At 60.5% G+C, this 16,862-nt stretch overlaps 1 protein-coding gene across 5 annotated transcripts in view; it reads right to left on the bottom strand.

The window, feature by feature from the left end:
* Positions 1–16,862, bottom strand: part of CASKIN2 (CASK interacting protein 2) — a 33,936-nt gene that overhangs the window by 2,411 nt on the left and 14,663 nt on the right. Inside the window, exons 3-20 of one of the 5 annotated variants that reach the window (XM_063409698.1) lie at positions 10,148–10,199; positions 8,192–8,289; positions 7,972–8,117; positions 7,745–7,840; positions 6,749–6,879; positions 6,427–6,535; positions 6,181–6,289; positions 5,837–5,931; positions 5,639–5,756; positions 5,224–5,406; positions 4,703–4,827; positions 4,175–4,250; positions 3,972–4,066; positions 3,666–3,776; positions 3,462–3,563; positions 3,098–3,236; positions 629–2,770; positions 196–514 (exon numbers count right to left, since the gene is read on the bottom strand). In XM_063409698.1, the coding sequence (XP_063265768.1) occupies positions 196–514; positions 629–2,770; positions 3,098–3,236; positions 3,462–3,563; positions 3,666–3,776; positions 3,972–4,066; positions 4,175–4,250; positions 4,703–4,827; positions 5,224–5,406; positions 5,639–5,756; positions 5,837–5,931; positions 6,181–6,289; positions 6,427–6,535; positions 6,749–6,879; positions 7,745–7,840; positions 7,972–8,117; positions 8,192–8,289; positions 10,148–10,199 (4,246 nt within the window). Of the gene's footprint in view, positions 1–195; positions 2,771–3,097; positions 3,237–3,461; positions 3,564–3,665; positions 3,777–3,971; positions 4,067–4,174; positions 4,251–4,702; positions 4,828–5,223; positions 5,407–5,638; positions 5,757–5,836; positions 5,932–6,180; positions 6,290–6,426; positions 6,536–6,748; positions 6,880–7,744; positions 7,841–7,971; positions 8,118–8,191; positions 8,290–10,147; positions 10,200–16,862 lie in introns of all 5 variants that reach the window. The other 4 variants (XM_063409700.1, XM_063409699.1, XM_063409697.1 and 1 more) reach the window with 4 other exon arrangements.

Genomic DNA, 16,862 nt, shown 5'->3' with positions numbered 1-16,862 from the left:
GGCTGCAGCTACTGATGGGGAAGGTTTGGCCAGGCTGTATCCGACGCAGCAGCAGGAGCTCAGCACAGAGCTGGGTTTGAGCATGCGTGACCTGTGTGGTGCAGGCATGACATGCCCATGCACAGCCCTTCTCCTGCCCTCCCTGGGACCCTCCCAACCCCATCTCGAGGGGCCCAGCCTCAGCATTTCCCTCACCTCTCTGCCTCCTCCACTGTGATCTTCTTCTCGGCTGCTTGCAGCGTGGCAGCCAGGCTGGAATTGGTCTGCTCCAGCCGCTGCTGGGCCAGGGTGGCCCCCGGGGCAGGTGCCAAAGGCTTTGCTGATACCTTGCTGCCCGTTTCCAGTGCCAGCGAGCCGGGACCGGGCAGGGCCCCGATCACGTCGGGCACTGCCTCCGTGGCTGCCCAGGGAGCAACAGTGTGGCGGGAGGGCTGCAGGACCTGCTGGTAGATGGTCTTGGGTCCAGAGAAGACGAGCTTGGTGGATGCCACAGAGGTGTGCTTAGCAGGGACATCTAAAAAGGAAAGGGCCTCGTGGTAGGTGGTGGCACAGGTCCTCCTCACCTCCCACCCCAACACGGGAGGGAGCCCCACCACCGCCTTGGAGACAACTCCACAAGCCCCCATACCTGGAGTAGGTGTCCTCACCACAGCCGTGCCCACCAGCTCTGTGGGGCTGGGAGCTTTGGTGGGGCTTGGGGCCTTCTTCATCCCTTTTTCCAGCGACAAGATGCTTTTCTCTATCTCGGCAATCCTGAACTCCACGCTGTCGTCATCAAAGGCGTCCCCGGCCAGCGCGGGCCGTGGCGCCGGTGCGGGGCAGGGAGAGCCCGCGATGCTCACGGCCTGTGCCTGGGCGTACTGGGCTGTGGGGGAGCCGCCCGCCTCCGCCTGCCCCGCCACGCTGAACGCCTTCAGCACCGCCTGCAGCGGCTCCCGCTCCCTGAAGCGTGGGCGGCGCTTCACAGTGTCCGACTCGGTGAGGTTGAACTCCAGCACGGGCGGCTCCTTGGTCGCAGTGGGGGCTGCCGGCTCCTTCCCAGCGGAGCCCTGGGGCTCTGCCGGCTGCGAACCAGGCTCCGTGTCCGGCACGGCTGCGTCAGCCTTGGAATGCCCGCTGGGCTTTGGCCGCTGTTTGATGGTTAAATTGCCTTCCTCTGCAAAGGGGATGCACTCGCTGGAGCTGTTCTGGGACGATGAAGAGGAGACCCCCGGCTTGGCCTCCTCTTCTGTGTCTGAGCAGGCGTCCTCCTGCTCCCCCTGTGCAGCCACCTCTGTCATGGGAGCGCTGGGCTCACTCACTGTCCGTCTCCGTGGCTTGCTGCTCTCAAAGGGGTCCCTGCTGCCATTGGAAAGCGTGGCACTGCTGGCGTCACCGCCATCGCGGGACCCCTCACCCACATCTGCCCGGGGGACACAGTCCTGAGTCAGGTGCAGCGGTTTGGGGGCCAGGAGGGGCTTGGACGGACTCACACCCGGAGCTCCCTCCAGCGCGGCCGCCAGGCTCTTCACTGTCCTGCCACGGCCGGCATCGCTGGGGGCGGCCCCTGCATCAACCGCGTCCTGAGGGGCTGCGGGCTGCGGCCCGGGGCCCTGCTCGCCGTCTGCCTCGGCGGCGAGGGCGCTGGACACGGAGCTGAGGCGCTTGGGCGGCGGCGGCGGAGGGCCCTTGCGCTTGGCGCGGATGGCGAAGGACTGGCTGCGGGTCACCTTGGCCTCTGCCTGCAGGCAGGCCCGCGGCATCTGGCTGCGGCCCGGCCGCCGCGTCAGCGTGGCGTAGGAACCCAGGGTGCTGCTGGGGGCCCCCTCCTCCTCCTCCTCGTGCTCCCCGTCCGACAGCGCGTAGCGGTTCAGGCTGTGCGAGCGCTTCTTGTGCTTCAGGCCTTCGGCCCCGCTGTGCTGCTCCCCGGCCGGGGGGGCTGCGGTGGGTGGCTCCGTGGGGCCGCACTGGCTGTGCAGGTAGGAGAAGCCCTTTTGGGCTGTGGTCTGCAGGCTGCTCTTCTGTCCAGGGGAGAGGGAGGGGTATGGGTGTGCCAGGGCCTTGGGCTGCTCTGCTCCCAGGACGGACTGGGCCGTTGGGGATTTCAGGGAGACGTGTGGGTACATGAAGACGTAGGGGGCTGTTCCCTTGCTGGGAGTCTGGGGAGGAGTACAGGGAGTGACCGCTGGAGTCCCGGCTCCTTTCTGAGCCACGGGCCGGGCGTACTGGTCGGTGCCTTCGGGCAGGTTCCTCTCCTTGAGGGGGCTGCCCCCGCCGCCGTTGGCAAAGCCGTTCAGCCCCTCGGGGGACACGAGCTTCCCGTTGGGCTCGGGGCTTGGCCGGCCTGGCAGGCTGGCTGGGCTCTCCTTGCTGCGGGGGGGTGCACAGGACTGCCCACTGCTGCTGCTGCTCTCGCCGCTGCCCAGGCTCTCCTGAGAGGGGCTGGAGAGGCGCCGGGACAGCACGTTGTCCTGCGAGTGCCCCGAGCCCCGCGAGCGTACCCCGATGCTCTCCTGGCTCCGTGACATTCCCTGGCTGCTCTTGATGCCGAGTGTGTCGTGGCAGCTGTTGGACATGGCCGTCTGCAGCTCGTAGCTGAGCTCACTGTCTTGGAAGGTTGTCATTTTGGGCGTGTGTGGGGACTGGCATTCCCCGTTCTCCAGCGACTCAATGGTGACAATGTCCAGGGAACCGGGGACTTTGCGTCTTGCCAGAGTTGCTTCCGCTTGGTTGAGGTTTTTGCGAAGGTCTCTGAGCTTCTTGACAGCCAACATGATCTTCTTCTGGTGGCCTGCAGGAAGGAAAGGGACACTGGGTCAGCTGCAGCCCCCAAGGCCTGTTTCTAGGCCAAGAAGAGTAGCAGTTATGTCACACACTGGGGCAAAGGCCTCGGGGTTAACTAAACCCTGCCTTATGGGAGGAGATAAACTACTGCTGGCATCTACCTAGTGGGCCCAGCTCCAGCTGGCCAAGGAGAGTTCTTAGGGACTGCCAGGAACTGCCCTTTCCGGGTGCTCAGGACATGCCTGCACCTCCCAGCCTGAGGGAGAACGGGGTGTGGGGACCTGGGTGGGAAACTTGGCTGCCCTGGGCCACCACAGCATGGCAGGAGACTCACCCAGCTTGTTGATGCCAATCTCTTGCAGATCCTCCCACGTCAGGTCCGTCACGATGGTGATGGAATCGTAGCCGTTGTTCACCAGCTTTTTGTGGTACTGGGGCAGCCCAATGGCACTGAGCCAGTCCATCAGGTCAGCCTGGAAAGAGCAGGGAGCCACTGCCATGAGCATTGAGGAATGGGCAGCACCCTCAGCATCCCCTCCCTGCCCAGGAGACTGTTTTTAGGGTGTCTCTTGACTGCTAAAATCCAGTCAAAGCTATTCACTTAGAGACCCCATCCTGTCCTACCCTGGGGTCAGAGAGCTCTGAGACTTCACCCCTAAAGAAAGGGGGTGACCAAAGCCTCAGTGCCAGGGACTCACCGGGATGTAGTTGGGCAGCCACTCAGCAATGCTGAGCTGCCCAATTTCTGTGGAGATCTTCTTCCTGTGGCCTGGTTTGGTCACACCAATGGCTGTCAGATCCTAAGGGGAGCAGAGTGGGGCCGTGGTCAGCAGAGGCTCGGGGAGCTTGGGGCAGTGTGTACCCACTGCTGGCAGCTGTGGCTGGGGAAGGACCCGCCTCACCTCCGGGGTCATGCGGCTGATGGTGGGGACGTCGTAGCCGGCGTTGAGGAAGTTGACAGTGTAGGACTCCAGCTGGAACTCACGCAGCCAGTTGTAAATGGCTTCTGCATCCTGGGGAGAGGACAGGACACAGAACAGCCCATGATGGGGGCTGCAGGGGCTGGAAGAACTTGCCTGACTGCTCCAGGCAAGATGACAGGAACTGAAGACCCAGTTCCCTGTGTCCCTGGTGCAGTGAGAGGTGGGCTGAGTGCCCCAAACATGGCCCTCTCACCCAGCACACCATTCCCCAGTTGTTCCAGTTACCTTCCCCTCGAGGAGCTGCTCAGGACGCAAGAACTGGTGGGAGAAGACCCTGTCTCCAGGGGGGCAGCTGCCTGGGGTCTGGAGGCCTTGTGGCCCTGGCAGAAAGTAGAGAGAACTGTCACAGGGGCACTTCAACAGCAAACAGCCCCTTGGGCTGTGGGGCTGCTGTCCCCAAGGCCCCATGGAGTTGGGACATCCCTCACCTGCTGGGGAGGTCCCGTTGTGTGGCTCTGATCCCAAAAGGTGTTGCTGGAGGTTGTCACCGGTGGAGGGCAGAGGCTGAGGGAGAGGAGGAGTGAGTGGAGTAAGGACCCAACTCTGGAGATCAGCTTTGTCACACCCCCAGGAACAGAGTGGGGGTCCCCATGCTGGGCTGCTGAACACAGCTTCACCCAGCGACAGGCTGGCCCCCAGCAAGGTATCTGGGCAGGATTTGGCTCAGGGCCATTTTTAATCCTCTCAGGTGACACAGCACATGATGGAGATGCTGTGTGATGCCAACCACAGCCTCCAGCTCCACTCAAAAAGGCCAGCTGTGCTTTGAGGAACAACTGGGGCCCCCCAGGAGCATCTCCCTGCTGAGTCCTGGCAGCAAGTAGGTGGTTAGTGTAGGATACTCGACTCCAGCAGCCCCTCCTTTGCCAGGAGGGGGAATGGAAGGGGATGGGGTTCCATCTCCAGCCTGAGCCAGCACAGGGAAGCAGCACAGGGGAGCAGGGGCTGGTGCCTACCCTGGCATTCTCAATGAGGATGCTGGTGCTCTGCCCGTTGGTGCCCTCGGTGCTCTGCCCGCTGCCGGCGCTGCGGATGCTGCCGATGCTGCCCTCACTGCCCACACTGTTCCTGTCTCCTGCTGCTGGGGCAAGCAGGGAGCCCGTCAGCAGCTCCCCAGGCTGACACAGGCACAGAGGCCCCAGCAAGGACCCATGTGCCAACACACTGATGCCACTGATCTCCCACAAGACCCCTCTAGTGACAGACAATGCATCAGTTCCCTCCCGCCTCCCAGCGTGCACAACACAGACAGGGTGACCTGGGCTGGCAAGGGACACACAGAGGGCTGAGACACAGGGACAGAAGGGGCTGCTCTAAGGGCTTCCCAAAACTTCCTTTTCCTGAATCTGCTCCATCTCATCTGGCTACTTCCCCATGGAGAGGTGGAAGGACAGTCTCCCCCTGTGCTCCTGCCCAGGCAGGGCTGGGAACAGGGGAAGGTCCCCAGCCCCTCTCCCTCCCCAGGTGCTCCCCTGACCTGAGCTGTCAGGGCCTGGGGCCGTCCGGGTTAGGGTGAGGTGACCAAAGGCCGCCAGGCCGCTCGGGGCTGCCGGGTGTGGACACTCATCAGGGAGGTGCTGCTGCCCCCCAGGGGGGGCCGGGAGGGCCCCGGGGGGACCCTGGCGCTGCTGCGCGGGTGCCACACGGGGGACAACCATGCCTGCATTCAAAGACAAAACACGCGTGGTCAGAGCTCATGCAGGAGGCGGGTACGGGGGGGAGAGCTGAGCCACAACCCCCAAAGCAGCATCCCAAACACGGGGACACTCCCTTGGTCCTTCTCTTCCCCGCAGCTAGCCAGGGCTGCAGGGCCTGTCCAACAGGAGGTGCTGGGAAGGCTGGGGAGGTTTCTCACAGGGGACTGTCCCCAGCATGCCAGGATGGCCACTGACCTGTCCGCTTGCTGATGACTTCAGCAATGGAGGGGGGGAAGTACCCGACGCGGTCAGTGCCCTTCTGAGCATCGTGGATGTGCCCCTTCCATCGGCCGTCTGGATGCTGCTCCAGGACCTGCCACGGGACAGGAGGGATGGGGCTGGAACCCAGGGCCATGACAGGGCAGGGGCGTGGGGAGCAGACAGCAGCCTCACCGTGATGACGTCTCCTGCTCGGACGTTGAGAGCAGTTGGGTCATGCAGGTTCCAAAAATCCTTCAAAGCTCGGACCTTCAGGATTCCTGATGCCTCTGAAGGCAAGGGACAGGGGAAGAAAGAAGGTGCCAGAGCGCAGGGAGGAAAGAGAGGAGTCCAGGGAGGGCAGAAGGAGAAAGCAAGAGCAAGGAGAGGAGAGAAGAAAATATTTATACTGCAGAAAGGACTCAATCCCCAGACACTGCCCCACATGTAGGATGGGGGCACATTAGGCTGTTCAAGAGAAGCACTGGAAGCCCAGGCAGGTCCCGGGGGGAAGAAGCCCCTCTCAGTGCCATCCCCACCTCTCAACAGCTGCTTGATGTCCTTGCTGGCGTGTGAGGTGGTGAACTGGTTGACGATGTCCAGCGCTGTCTGGTTGTAGGTGTTCCTGATGTTCACGTCGACGCCGCCCTGCCCAGGACGAGACACGGTCAAGGCCAGATCCTTCACTGCCACCAGACCCACGGGAGGCAAGGCTCCCAGGGGCAGGGCTGCTGGGTGACTGCTGGGGCTGTGTCCCCACACAGCCCCATCCCTGCTGCGCTCACCTCCAGCAGCAGCCGCACCACCTCTGTCTTGCCGTAGAGCGCGGCCTCGTGCAGGGCCGTGCCTGTCTTTGTCTGCTTGTTGATCTCGATCCCGGCCTTCAGCAGCTGCCTGGTGGGAAGGAGGGAGAGGATGAACAGCAGGACATGGACATCAGAGCCAGGCACTTGGCTGCTTTACAATGGGAAGGGGACAACACCTTGCACTTGCTTTGGGAATGAGGGGCTAGAGGAGGAAGGTGTGCTTGGGAGGAAGCGGGACTGAAGCCAGGATGGGTTGGTGTTTTGGTTTGGATAACCCAAGACAATTGATTTTTCCAGTTACCTGATGATCTCCTTGTGCCCGTTCTTGGCTGCCAGGTGCAGCGGAGTGGTGTAGTTGGGGTCAGTGGCATCCTTGGACTGTCCCTCCAGCAGGGCGACACACAGATGGCTGTTGAGCAGCAGCTGGGCCACCTGCATGAGGCAGTGCTAAGCCATGGGGTGCAGGTACCCCCCCCTGCACCCTCCCAGTGAGGGTCTCATCCTCGGGGGCAGCCCACCACTCCCCACCCTGCCACTCCCTTCCATCCACAGCCACAGGCTTGGCTGGAGCTGGACAGTGCTTGGCAAGGCCATACTGTCGTGAGGGGCTGTAAAAGGTCACAACAGACAGAAATAGTCTTCCCAGAATCGGGCTTTTCAGACCAAGCCCTAAAAACCTTCAGTCTGTCCAGTCCAAAGTGACTCTCAGCATTTCAGGGCAACCCAGAGGCACAGAGGAGTTATTTTTACTGCCCTGTTTATAGCTGCAGACATTAAAGATACTCCAAAAATGGAAATATCCCCCTGGTCACCTCCCAGTGGGCCACAGAAGTCTGGCTGGCTGTGCTCCAGCCCAACCCAGTGGTGCTGGCTGGGCAAGGGTCTCCCAGAGCACGGTGTGGCCCTGTCCCCAAGAACTGTACTGGGGACCTGGAGCAGGGCTAGATGCTCAGAGTTTGCTGGGGTCAGCCAGCTCAGCCTATCCATGCATAACTGTGAGCAAAGCTGGGGTGGGTGGGGGAAGGCTGTGGAGAACCGAGAGCAGCAACTCCTGGCTTCACTACCAGTGTGACACTGCCCTGCTGTGAGGTCAGGGGCAAACCCCACAGCTCCCAGGTTCAGGATCTAGCTGTGTCTGGCTGTGGAAGGAGGCAGGTGCTGCTTGCCAGGCTCTGAGTCTCGGGTGGAAGGAGAGCAGTTGTGGACAGACCCCACGCTTTGCTCCTGCAGGAGCCAGTGGGCTCCAGAGCTGCCCCAGGAGAAGCTCTTGGTGCAGGGCAGAGCCCACGGCACCCACCTTCAGCCGCCCGAACTCGCAGGCCAAGTCCAGCGGGGTTTTCTTCGCCTTGTTGATGAGGCACGGGTTGGACTGGTGCTGGAGCAGCATCTCCGACTGCAGGGGAGCAACACAGGCTCAGCATCCCTCCGCAGCCTCCCTCCCACCCTCCACGGCGGGGCCTGCCCCCACCCAGCACCCAGCGAACCCCGGGGAGGGTACCCGGGTGCCTCCGGGCTCTCACTCACCACCTCGTAGTGGCCGTACTGCGCCGAGAGGTGCAGCGGGATCTGCCCGTCCAGCGAGGCCATGTTGACGGAGGCGGCGGCGCGGAGCAGCGCCCGCACGGGCTCCACGCGGCCCTGCCACGCTGCGTAGTGCAGCGGCCGCATCCCTGTGGGCAGCGCGGTCAGCAGGGCCGGGCACGGCCCCGCCGGCACGGGGGCTGTGCCTGGGGTCACCCCTTACCGTTGCTGTCTTTGATGTCCACGGTGGCCTGTGCCTCCAGCAGCAGCGAGATGAGGTCCAGGCTGCCGCCCAGGGCGGCGTGGTGCAGCGCTGAGAACCTGTGGCACAAGGTGGGGCTCAGCCCAGCCCTGCTGTACTGCCCTCACAGCCCCCCACGTCGCACGGGGACGTGGGCTGAGGGCTGGGATTGTCACTGGCTGTTCATGGCTATGTCCTCCCCGATTCCCCGCTCCCAGTGCCTCAGATTCCCCACAGCAAGACACTGATAAATCCCTCCAAGCTGCCTGTGCTCCAGGGCTCAGTGAGAGATTCAGGCACACTGTACCTTTGGAAACCCAGGCAGAGGAGTCCCTCACTCCATGCCCTCTGTTGGGGCAAACAGGCAGGATGGAGTGAGATGCATCTCCCCTCTCCACGGTGCAGCCAGGCAGCCCCAACGCTGCTCACAGCATCTGGCAAACACATCAGCCCTGTGGCCGCTCCTGCCCCCTCCCCATGCCAGCAGGGCTGCCAGGAGCCCATGGCAGAGCGTGGGAGGCTGCCAGTAATGAAAGAGCCCAGTGTCTTGGGGCTGTGAAAGGGGCCTGTCTGCCTGGCGCTCCCCTGAGCTGTCACGTGAAGGGCCAAGGCCAAGCAAGGGGTCCCTGTGCCACTGGGGATTAGCCCGTGAGCTGCTCCAAGTGACATGGGGGCTCCTGACATGGCTCTCCTCATCATCTGCAGTACCAGAGCATGCCCATCCCTGTGCAAGTCTCAACACTGCAGCAGGGACACTAACCCCAGCAGAGAGGGCTGCTCCCTCCTCCAGTACACTCACCATGTCCCTGAACCACAGCAAAACCTCTGCCACAAAGTCTGAATGTGGGGGGGTACAACATCCCCCCCAGCCAACCCTACAGGGTCCCACTCTGCCCTGGGGTGGCTGCACAAACCCACACACACCCACCCCATCCTCTCCAAGCCCTGAGCAAGGTGATGCCAAGGACACTACCAGCACCATGGCTCTCCCAGGACACACTGCCATCTCCATGCTCCTGTCTCACCTCCCCATCATCCCTTCCTGTGCCCCAGCAAAACTCAACACCCTGCCTGTGTCCCTAGGGCAGGGAACTGACCCTTTACCCCAGTTCCCACCATCAGCCCCCCTGGAGCTGCCCAAGCACAAACCCTGCACCTTATCAGAATCAGATCACTGCTTCTATTATTAAATTCTTTTTCTATTAAGCTCCATCTGTACAGTATTATTTTAAGACAGAGCCACCCTGCACGTTCCCAACCCCCCACTGGCCTGCTAGCACTCATCATGGACACCTCTTCCTACAGAGTCCTCCAAAAGAAAACATGTAGAAATTAGGTACAACAACAGCACATAAAAACAATGCTAATGACTGACAGGTCAGAGTTAATTCAATAAGAACAATGTGCTTATTTATTTTATGGGCCTTTGTGGTTTCTTTAACTCTCAGTACACAGCTTATTAATAAGTACTTGGATTTTGGAAGTGATGAGCTTCACAAATATGCTGTGGTCACTTGGCAACCTCATACTTTCTTTCTCTAACTCCCCCCAGAACAATGGGATTTTGCTTTTGGGATATTAACCAGAAGCACGAGCAAGTGCAGGGGCTGAGGCCGGCCGGGTGCTCCCCTGGGCTTCAGCCAGGGGACACGGGGCACTGGCTGGACACGCTGCTGTCCCTGTTCAACCCCATCCCTACAGAGGGGCACAGACAAGGCGTTTATGAAGGATTTTCAGGAAGCATTGAGCATGGCCCTCAGCTTAGATCCAGGCAGGCATTGCCTCTGCCTGTGCAGGGCTTGCCCTGGCTCTGGGATGTTGATGCGCTCTCCAGCTCCCCTGGAAAGCCATCCTGAGCTACAGGACTGACTGGATACCGGCGAGAGGAGCCCACCCAGGCTGGCAGCAGCACCCAGCACCCTCCAGGGCAGCACTCACCCGTCGGCATCCTGGTAGTTCACGTTCAGGCGCTTGGCAGATCCCAGGAGCTCTGCAGAGACAGGAGGTGAAGGTCAGGGCAGGAGGCAGAGCCTGCAGGTCCCCAGGTGAACCCCACCCCACAGCCACACACACCTCCCAGCGCGCAGAACAGCGCCTGGCCCATCCCGGGGGTCTCTCCTCTACTCTCCTCTGCCTCCAATTTCACCTCCACGCACCCTCAGTGGGCTGACCCAGCTCACGATTAGCACTTTCCTCCCTCCATCTCTCCTGCCCCATCCATGTGTGCCCCCGGGACGGGTGGGACCCCGCAGTTCCCTCCACCCTGCCTTGGCAGAGCAGCGAGCGTTTCCCTCCCCTTTATAGGCACTGACACCCCAAAACTGCTGAGTGGGGCCATTCTGCCCCCCACTCGCTCCCCGTGCCTGCCACTGAGGCCTGGCCCACAGACCACATGGTTGGCATTTTTATGGCCCGGGCAGAGGCTGAAGCTTTCGGCTGTGAATGCAAGGATTGTGCTACCTTGGATATCCCCATCTTCCTGCCCAGCCCTCCCTCTCCTTCAGGGACCCAAGGATTGTGCCACCTCGGATACCCCTATCCCCCTGCCCATCCCTACCTCCCCTTTGGGGACCACTGGGCAGCAGAGGATGCTCAGCCCACCCTCAGCACAACCTCACACGCACCCCCAGTGCACCCCCAGCTCCCTGCTCCTTCCCACAATTAATTCGAATGGATTCCTTCCTCCCACACAGAGAGGACATTTTATTCTTCACCGAGGGGCTGAGAGCGGATTAACATCTCTGGAATTCACCCGCCAAGTCAAAAGGGAAAGAAAGGGGAAGGTATGTGGGGGGCCGAGAAATACCACCACTCCTCCTCTGCCTTTCCAGGCAGCCCCATCGCTGAGCCAGGCAGGATTAAATGCTTTGAATGGTTTCTGTGCTTTTGCCTATGGAAAATCAAAGTCCAAGTGCCAGGCTCTGAGGCTGGGGTGAAACAGCTACTCAAACCCCACTCTGCTGTGTTGGGGTCTTGGGGAAGGAGCCCCCTTCCTCACAGCCAGGTAGATCTCCGGGGCTGAACATCCCTCTCCTTTTCCTTCCTCTCCTCCTCCTCAATTCCCTTCTCTTCTCTCTCTCTCCCAAGGTCTCTGCCCACCTTGCATGGCAGATCCCATATAAAGCCATACTGGGCTGTGTGACCCCGCTGCTGGAAAAGAAGAGCTGAAGAGGGGCTGGCTCATTCATCATGCAAATGGATAATTAAAGGAAACTAAGTACCGGGGTGTTCATTACTGCAATTTACAGTGTTTTGTAAACAGCCTAATTAACACAAAATAGGCTTGGAGTGGCTGCTGGTGAAGGACTCGTGACTCCTCGCCACAGCTGAGGGGATCAGGACAGGATCACCCTAATTACCTCTTCCAGGGACTGTTTGCCTTTGAGCCTCAGCCACCAATCCAACAGGCCCTCCCAAAGGAACTGGCTCCCAAAGCCATCACTCAGCAGAGCTCCCATTTCCCCCTCCCAGCCACAAGAGCCCAGGATCCAGGGTCTTCATCAAGGATGAGTCACCTCCCTTGACCTCAGCAGCCAGGAAAAAATAACATTTCACTTGTAAATCGGCCACTTCTGAACCGAGTCCTGGAGAACCATAACCACTGGGATTGCTCCCACCACCTGCAGCTGAAAACTGCCACTGCAAAAGGGTCGGGAAGGGGAGGAGGAAGAAGAGGACAAAGAGGAGTCCTTAGGGCAGGAGGGGCAGCCCCTCAATGATGAGCACTGGGAGTGCAATGCTGGGAAAAGAGAGGGGCTGGATGGAGATGCCCAATGAGCACCTGCACCTCCAAAAGAGGCAGAACCATTCCACAGCCCCTAGGGACTGGTCCTGGAGCTGAGCAACACTCACTATTTGGAGGAGAGTTCACCCCAAAATCCCATCCCTAACCCCACCTTCGGGGACTGAGCTGGCCAGTGGGGTCCAGTAAGCAGGGCTGGGATGTCCCAGGACACGGTGGGTGTCCCTGCCCGCTTCCAGGCAGCTGTCAGATTCCACATCTCCCTGAGCAACATTCCTCAAATTCGTTCCCTGCTCCAGCAGCCCAGCCAGGCCAGGACGCAGGGCAGGACCACATGGACAGGGTGTGGGTAGCTGAGAAAGCAGGAGGTCACAGACAGCAGAGGCAGGAGCAACATTCCCTTTGGGGGTCTTCCTAAATGCTTGGATCCACCTTGGGCAGGGAGGGAAAGAGTTCATCCCTGGCATGCAGCTGGGTAAATCACTGCTTGGAGACCTGGAGGGTTTGCAGCAAGGCTGGAAGGTGAAGTGTGGGTGGGAAAGTGTCTGGGTACCTCAGCATAAATGCACAAGAAAGGAGAGGAATGGAGGGATGGAAGCGAAGCAGAGGCTCAGCCAGGCAGCTGAGACCCCTCCACCAGTGCCATCCTGTTGCACACCTCAAACTCCAGGGACCTGGTGACAGGAAGGCAGCTGGTGGGACATTTCCTTGCATCCCTTCCTCATTCCATCCACGTGCTCCTTTGGACCAATTCCTTAGGTTTTCCCCACATTTCTTCAGCCCCTTCTCTCCCCGTTGGTGCCCAGGCTTTCCAGCCTTTTCCACACAGATGTTCTGGAGCTCAGCACAGGCTGAGCCAAGCTGTTCCCAACCCCGCAGCCCTCCCAGCCTGGCCTGTTCAGCTTTGGCCAGGGGGCTGCAGAGTTAATCCAGCCACAGCACCGGGACGGTGCCAGACCCTTCCCAGCCACATCATCACCCCCGCAGGGTTTGCACCGGGCCTGATCCACAACCCCCATTCCCCACCAGAACACCATCAGGTCCTGGGAGAACCCAGAAGAACACCGACCTGGCACTGAAGGGGTTCTTTATTTCCAGGGAGAACCCAACTCGGTGCACCCCAAGGGTTAACTCCAGCCGTGGGTTCCCCTGTGAGGGTCCGGGCTCTCGGCCCGCTCTGCCCCGGCCCCGCCGCCCTGCCCGGCGCCTGCCCGGGCAGGACGAGGCTCCGCAGCACAGGGCCGGGCCTGAGCGAGGCCTCGAGGGAGCCAGCGAGCTTCTGTGCGGCGTCTGGCTGCCAAGCGGCAGCGGGAAGCACCTCCGGAACGCTCCGGCAAATTGCTTACAAATGTCGGGCCGGCCGCCGGCCGTGGCGAAGGCAGCGCGGCCGCCCCGCACCAGCCGGGGCCGGGGCCCTCAGCCCTGGCACGGCCCGGCTGCGGCGCTTGGCCTCTGGATCCCCGCTGTGGCACAGCCCCGCACTCCAAGCATTCCCTTCGCCCGTGCCTCAGTTTCCCCGCGGGCTGCACTCCCGTGGCGGGGGTGCCAGGCTGGCTCCTCGTGGGGTGCAGGGGGCACCGGGGCGCGGCCGGCCGGGCCGAGCGCCTCGCCCGCCGTGCTGGCAGCCGGCCCGGCACGAAGCCGTATTTACCCCCCCGAGGCACTCGCCTGGCGCCGCCTGTGCCGGCTGCGTGGAGCCAGGCGTGCCCAGCACCCCTGTGCCAGCACACCGGGCACCCTGAGTCACCCCCTGCCCTCCGACCGAGAGCTCCCTCCTGCGGGGACACCTGCGAGCTTCACCCCGGGCTCCTGGAGGCGACACAATCCCTCCGAAGGGAAGCACTGACACGTGCTCGCCCGGGTCTGGCTGCGGAAGGAAATGCCCCAATATCCCGTGGAGTCCTGCCCTTCGGAGACTCCTGCCCTTCGGAGACTCCTGCCCTTGGTAGACTCCTGCCCTTTGGAGACTCCTGCCCTGGCTCTCACACGGCAGCCAGGCTCCAAAGGCAGGGTTTTGCTGTGACCCCACACCGGTTTTGTCCACCCAGGGCAGCCACGGCAGAGCTCCACCACTTGCAAAGCTTTGTTGCTGTGCAGGGCGACACACACATCTGTAACTGGAGATCCACCTCCTTGCCAGAGATGCTTGGAAAAACACCTCTTTCTGCTGGTCCTGTGTCACAGACTCTCATCCCCCTCATTCTGAGAAATCACATCCCTACACTGCTGGCTGCAAGCACCCTGTGCCATGAGCCTCCCATGCTGCAGGTGTGAGCATCCCAGTGTCACGAACATCTCTGAGCTGCCAGCCACAACATCAACCCTGAGTGTCCTTGTACCATGAGCATCCCTGAACAGCAATCCTGAGCACCCCAACACTGCCTGCTACAAGTACCCTGCATGCAGGAAAGCCCTGCAAGGGCACTGCAGGAACACCATCCTGCTTCCCTGGGCAGTGGGAGAGGGCATTGAACACACAAAATACATGCACCTACCCTCTGGGAAACTGGAATCCACCTGGGGACTGTCACCACTAAGCCAACAAACCGGCTGGAGGAGCTAATCAGCTGCTATCCTGCAGAACACCAGCCATGTCTGATGGTGGTGGCAGCCTCTGGAGCATGAGGCGGAGGTGGCAGCTTCACCCAACCCGCCCTGTGATGGCCTGGGCTGGCCCTGCCTTGGCATATGGTGGGTTCGTGCCAGGGCTCAGGACGGACTCACTGTCTTGGCCAAAATCAAGACCCAAAGAGGTGATGTCCACCCCTCTTCCGCAGGAATCACCCTTCCCTGTCGCCTCTCTGCCCACAGGTATGTCCGCCGTGGCCACCCACACCCGGCTCCTCCCGGCGCAGCCTCCCAGCAGATGGGCTGCTTCAGGAGAGGTTTCCCAATAGCTTCAGAAGATTCACCCACCTCGATAGGGAAAGAGTTCAGCCACAGAGATGTTAAGAAACTCAACCAAAGCTGCCCGGCCAGCTCAGAACAGAGGCTGGGTGAGAGCCAAGGGCTCCTGACCCCAGCTCTCTACTGCAGCCACCAGCTGCACCCCAAACACTGAGCCCAGTGCTGTGCCTGGGTACCAGACAGGGGCTCCCCTAATTCCCCAGTGGTGATGGTCAGTAAATTTGGCTGCCAAGGTGCTGCTGCCTGGAATACCTGGCTGAGCACCTATCCCTGTGCCCAAATGCCATGGCTGTCCAAATGCCAGGGGTGCCTTCCTGCCCACAAAGAGCCTGTGCTGGGTTTGAGGCTCTGTGGCATCACCAAGGGTGGGCTCCCCACCAACGCTGACAAACAGGCCCCACGCCAAGCCAGGCACTGTAGGGTTGGTGTGACTGGGGAAAAGCCACTGCATTAACTGGCAGGGATGGATGAGGAGGCTGCAATCAAGGAGGTGGATTCCCATCAGCAGAGGGCAAATGGCAGTGACGTGAGAGCAGCTGGGAGCCCTTACTGTCCCTACACCAACATCTGGCAACTCCTCAAGGGTAATTGGCATTTTCATACCTCGAGAAACCTACCAAACCCTGGACCAGACCAGGGCCCTGCCTGCTCTAACACTACACAGGCTGAAGGGATGGCTTTCACCAGCCTGGAATTACCCCAGCAGGTGCAATAACCTTCCAAGAGCTGAGCCCTGGGCAGCTCCTCACAGCATCCTGAGGCTGGACACAGCACCTCTGTACTGTGAGTATCCCTGCACCTGATGCTCATTTCTACCCTCAACATAAGTCACTATTTAACCCTGGCTGGAGCCCCAAAACTTAGGGCTTACAGCCACGCAGAGCCCAAGCTGTTCCTGTCACCAACTTGTTTCTGCTGATGGCATGTCTGAGTCTCCTCTGGCAGCTTGGCCTCCTTCCTCATCTCCATCTTTAAGCAATACTGTCCTGCAGCATGTTCAGATATGATCGTGGATGATGGTGAAGGCTGGTGATGGCAAAGGCAGCAGAGTTTGAGAGGTCCAAGGATCTGCCTTCCACTCTGGGCTGGGCTGGAGGCTCACCACAGGCAAAGAGGGCAACAGGACCATGGAGTCAACTGGGAGCCTTCTTCTGTCTCTGGAAAAAGCTGGGAATATTTTTTCCAGGGGAAATCAAACTTTTAAGGCTTTTTTAAGAGGCTGGCAGCAGGTGAGACACTGGGCAGCATCCCCACACAGCACAGACATTGATCACTCACTCCCAGCCCAGCCACTCCAGGACCCCCATCCAAACCCCCAATTCTCCCCTGCTGCTTCCCCTCACAAACGAAGCAGGAAAAAACAGGCAGTTTGTTCAAAGTGAAGGCTCCCAGAACAATGGAAGGAAAAGCAGAATCGGAAACCCCGTCTCCATCCACACAGCTGGGAAGAAGGTGCAGCTCTCAGCTCTCGACCCCAAGGTTTGATGGCCACAGGGGACAGAGGGGACAAACACCAGGCAGGGAAAAGAGCATCACAGGAATCCTCTGGGGCTGTGTTCACCCCTTGCAAAAGCCAAAAACATACTCCTGCTCTGAGTTTCAGGACCCCTGAAGGATTTCAGCTGTGATGAGGTGAAAGGTGCTTGCTCCCCTATTCCACAGTAATTTTTGGGTTTGTAGTGGCTGCCTACCCCAAAAAGACACAGCCCAGCCTAGCTCCCCTGGCCAGGAGAAGTGGTAACACCCCTTCCTCACAGAGCCAAAATTGCATCCCCCAGCCCCATCCAGGATGGAAACAGCTGGGAAAGGCTTCGGGTGGGGGAAGCCAGGCAGCTCCTTCGGAGATACAAGGGCTCCTTTCCCAGCTGGCCGGGGAAACGCGTTACCGGGAGGTGAAGTCACCGTCCCTGCTGGGACCTGGCTATTCCGCTCTCCAGGATATGAACTCAGAGGAGCTGTATTTGCCCAGGGAAGAGGTGGAGCCTTTTCCATTTCCCCCATCCT

This window comes from Prinia subflava, chromosome 12, assembly GCF_021018805.1.
Source record: "Prinia subflava isolate CZ2003 ecotype Zambia chromosome 12, Cam_Psub_1.2, whole genome shotgun sequence".
Taxonomy (NCBI): Eukaryota; Metazoa; Chordata; class Aves; order Passeriformes; family Cisticolidae; genus Prinia; species Prinia subflava.
The sequence above is the reverse complement of the archived record's forward strand: the minus strand, read 5'-3'. Positions and strand labels throughout refer to the sequence as shown.